This window comes from Sinocyclocheilus anshuiensis, unplaced genomic scaffold, assembly GCF_001515605.1.
Source record: "Sinocyclocheilus anshuiensis isolate Anshui unplaced genomic scaffold, SAMN03320099.WGS_v1.1 scaffold1378, whole genome shotgun sequence".
NCBI classification, from domain to species: domain Eukaryota; kingdom Metazoa; phylum Chordata; class Actinopteri; order Cypriniformes; family Cyprinidae; genus Sinocyclocheilus; species Sinocyclocheilus anshuiensis.
In genome coordinates, this window is record NW_015554155.1 from 1 (window position 1) to 1,429 (window position 1,429).

The window sequence follows — 1,429 nt, forward strand, 5'->3', positions numbered from 1 at the left end:
ATACATACATATATATATATACATATATATATATATATAAATAACATCAGGTAGGTTTGTAATTGTATTTGAGTTGTCTGGAAATGTTACAAAAACTTTTCAATTGCCCCTGTTTTCCTCTATTATTCTCATATGACTCCTCTGTACAAAAACATGTTTACAGGGAGGGACATTAAGCGGAACTATAAAGGACAGGAGATATCTGCATAAATATGGAAAAGATAAAGAAAATGAGTCAGAGACTAGTTAAGAACTGACATGGAAGAAGTATCCTATACAATATTCACTGTATACAGTATACTACTGGTCTACACCAATAAAAGTCACAGATACCCACCTAACTGCTGGAAGAGGAGCGCTACACTTTTACCGCTGACTGGCAGAGTGTCATTGAGTGGGGTCTGGATGAGCTGCCGGTCCCCTGCTCCCAGTGAAAAGAGCTTCTGAAAACATCAACACAAACATTCTGGTCTGGACAAATGCATAATGTAAATACATTAACAATGAATACCAAATAACACCTCAGAGCTACACAAAAAGTACAATACAGGCTGAAGCATATTAAAAATAAACATTTTTAATTATTAATTTTATCATTTAATTTATTAATGTTTAACTGACATTCACTTAAAATGTTAAGGTTATATGTTTCTACAGTAACACTTTATTTTAAAGGGGTCATATGATGTTGCTAAAAAGAACATTATTTTGTGTATTTGGTGTAATGAAATGTGTTTATGCGGTTTAAGGTTCAAAAAACACATTATTTTCCATATACTGTACATTATTGTTCCTCCTCTATGCCCTGCCTTTATGAAATGTGTCGATTTTTACAAAGCTCATCGGTCTGAAAAGTGAAGTGTGCTCTGATTGGCCAGCTATCCAGTGCGTTGTGATTGGCCGAATACCTCAAGCGTGTGATGGAAATGTTAGCGTTGTGATTGGCCGAATACCTCAAGCATGTGATGGAAATGTTACGCCCCACCATACTGTAATGCCCTGTCCGGCTGGAGCGACGAGACAAAAACATTTAAACCCATTATAAACAAGGCATTTGTTGCATCCAGTGGGGACATAATTACGGATTATAATGACTTATACTGTTATTTTACGCGTTGCATCGCGCCGCGTAAACATAAAACCATGTCTGCATTTGTGATCGGAGAAATTACAAACAGCAAGCGCTACTCTACACTGCTCAAAACTCACGTTTGAATCATCAGTGGCAAATTCTTTATATATAAAAAGCGTACTTACAGTCTGTGAGTCAGAACAGCCGGCATTGTAGTCTACTCTACCAGGATCAGGAAACAGTTTGGGTTGAAGGAACAGTGTTGTAAATACAACTTAACCACTGATTTCTAGGCGTGTCCTCTTTTGGAAGGTGGAAGGCAGTAGTTTCACTTTCACAACGAAACACACAGCGTCA

At 37.2% G+C, this 1,429-nt stretch overlaps 1 protein-coding gene across 1 annotated transcript in view; it reads right to left on the minus strand.

Annotated features, from left to right (window-relative positions):
• Window positions 1-337: 337 nt before the first annotated feature.
• Window positions 338-1,429, minus strand: part of LOC107670781 (myotubularin-related protein 13-like) — a gene marked incomplete at its 3' end in the record, with an annotated part of 63,063 nt that continues 61,971 nt past the window's right edge. Inside the window, exon 6 of the mRNA XM_016463544.1 lies at window positions 338-443. Within this exon, the coding sequence (XP_016319030.1) occupies window positions 338-443 (106 nt within the window). The remainder of the gene's footprint in view (window positions 444-1,429) is intronic.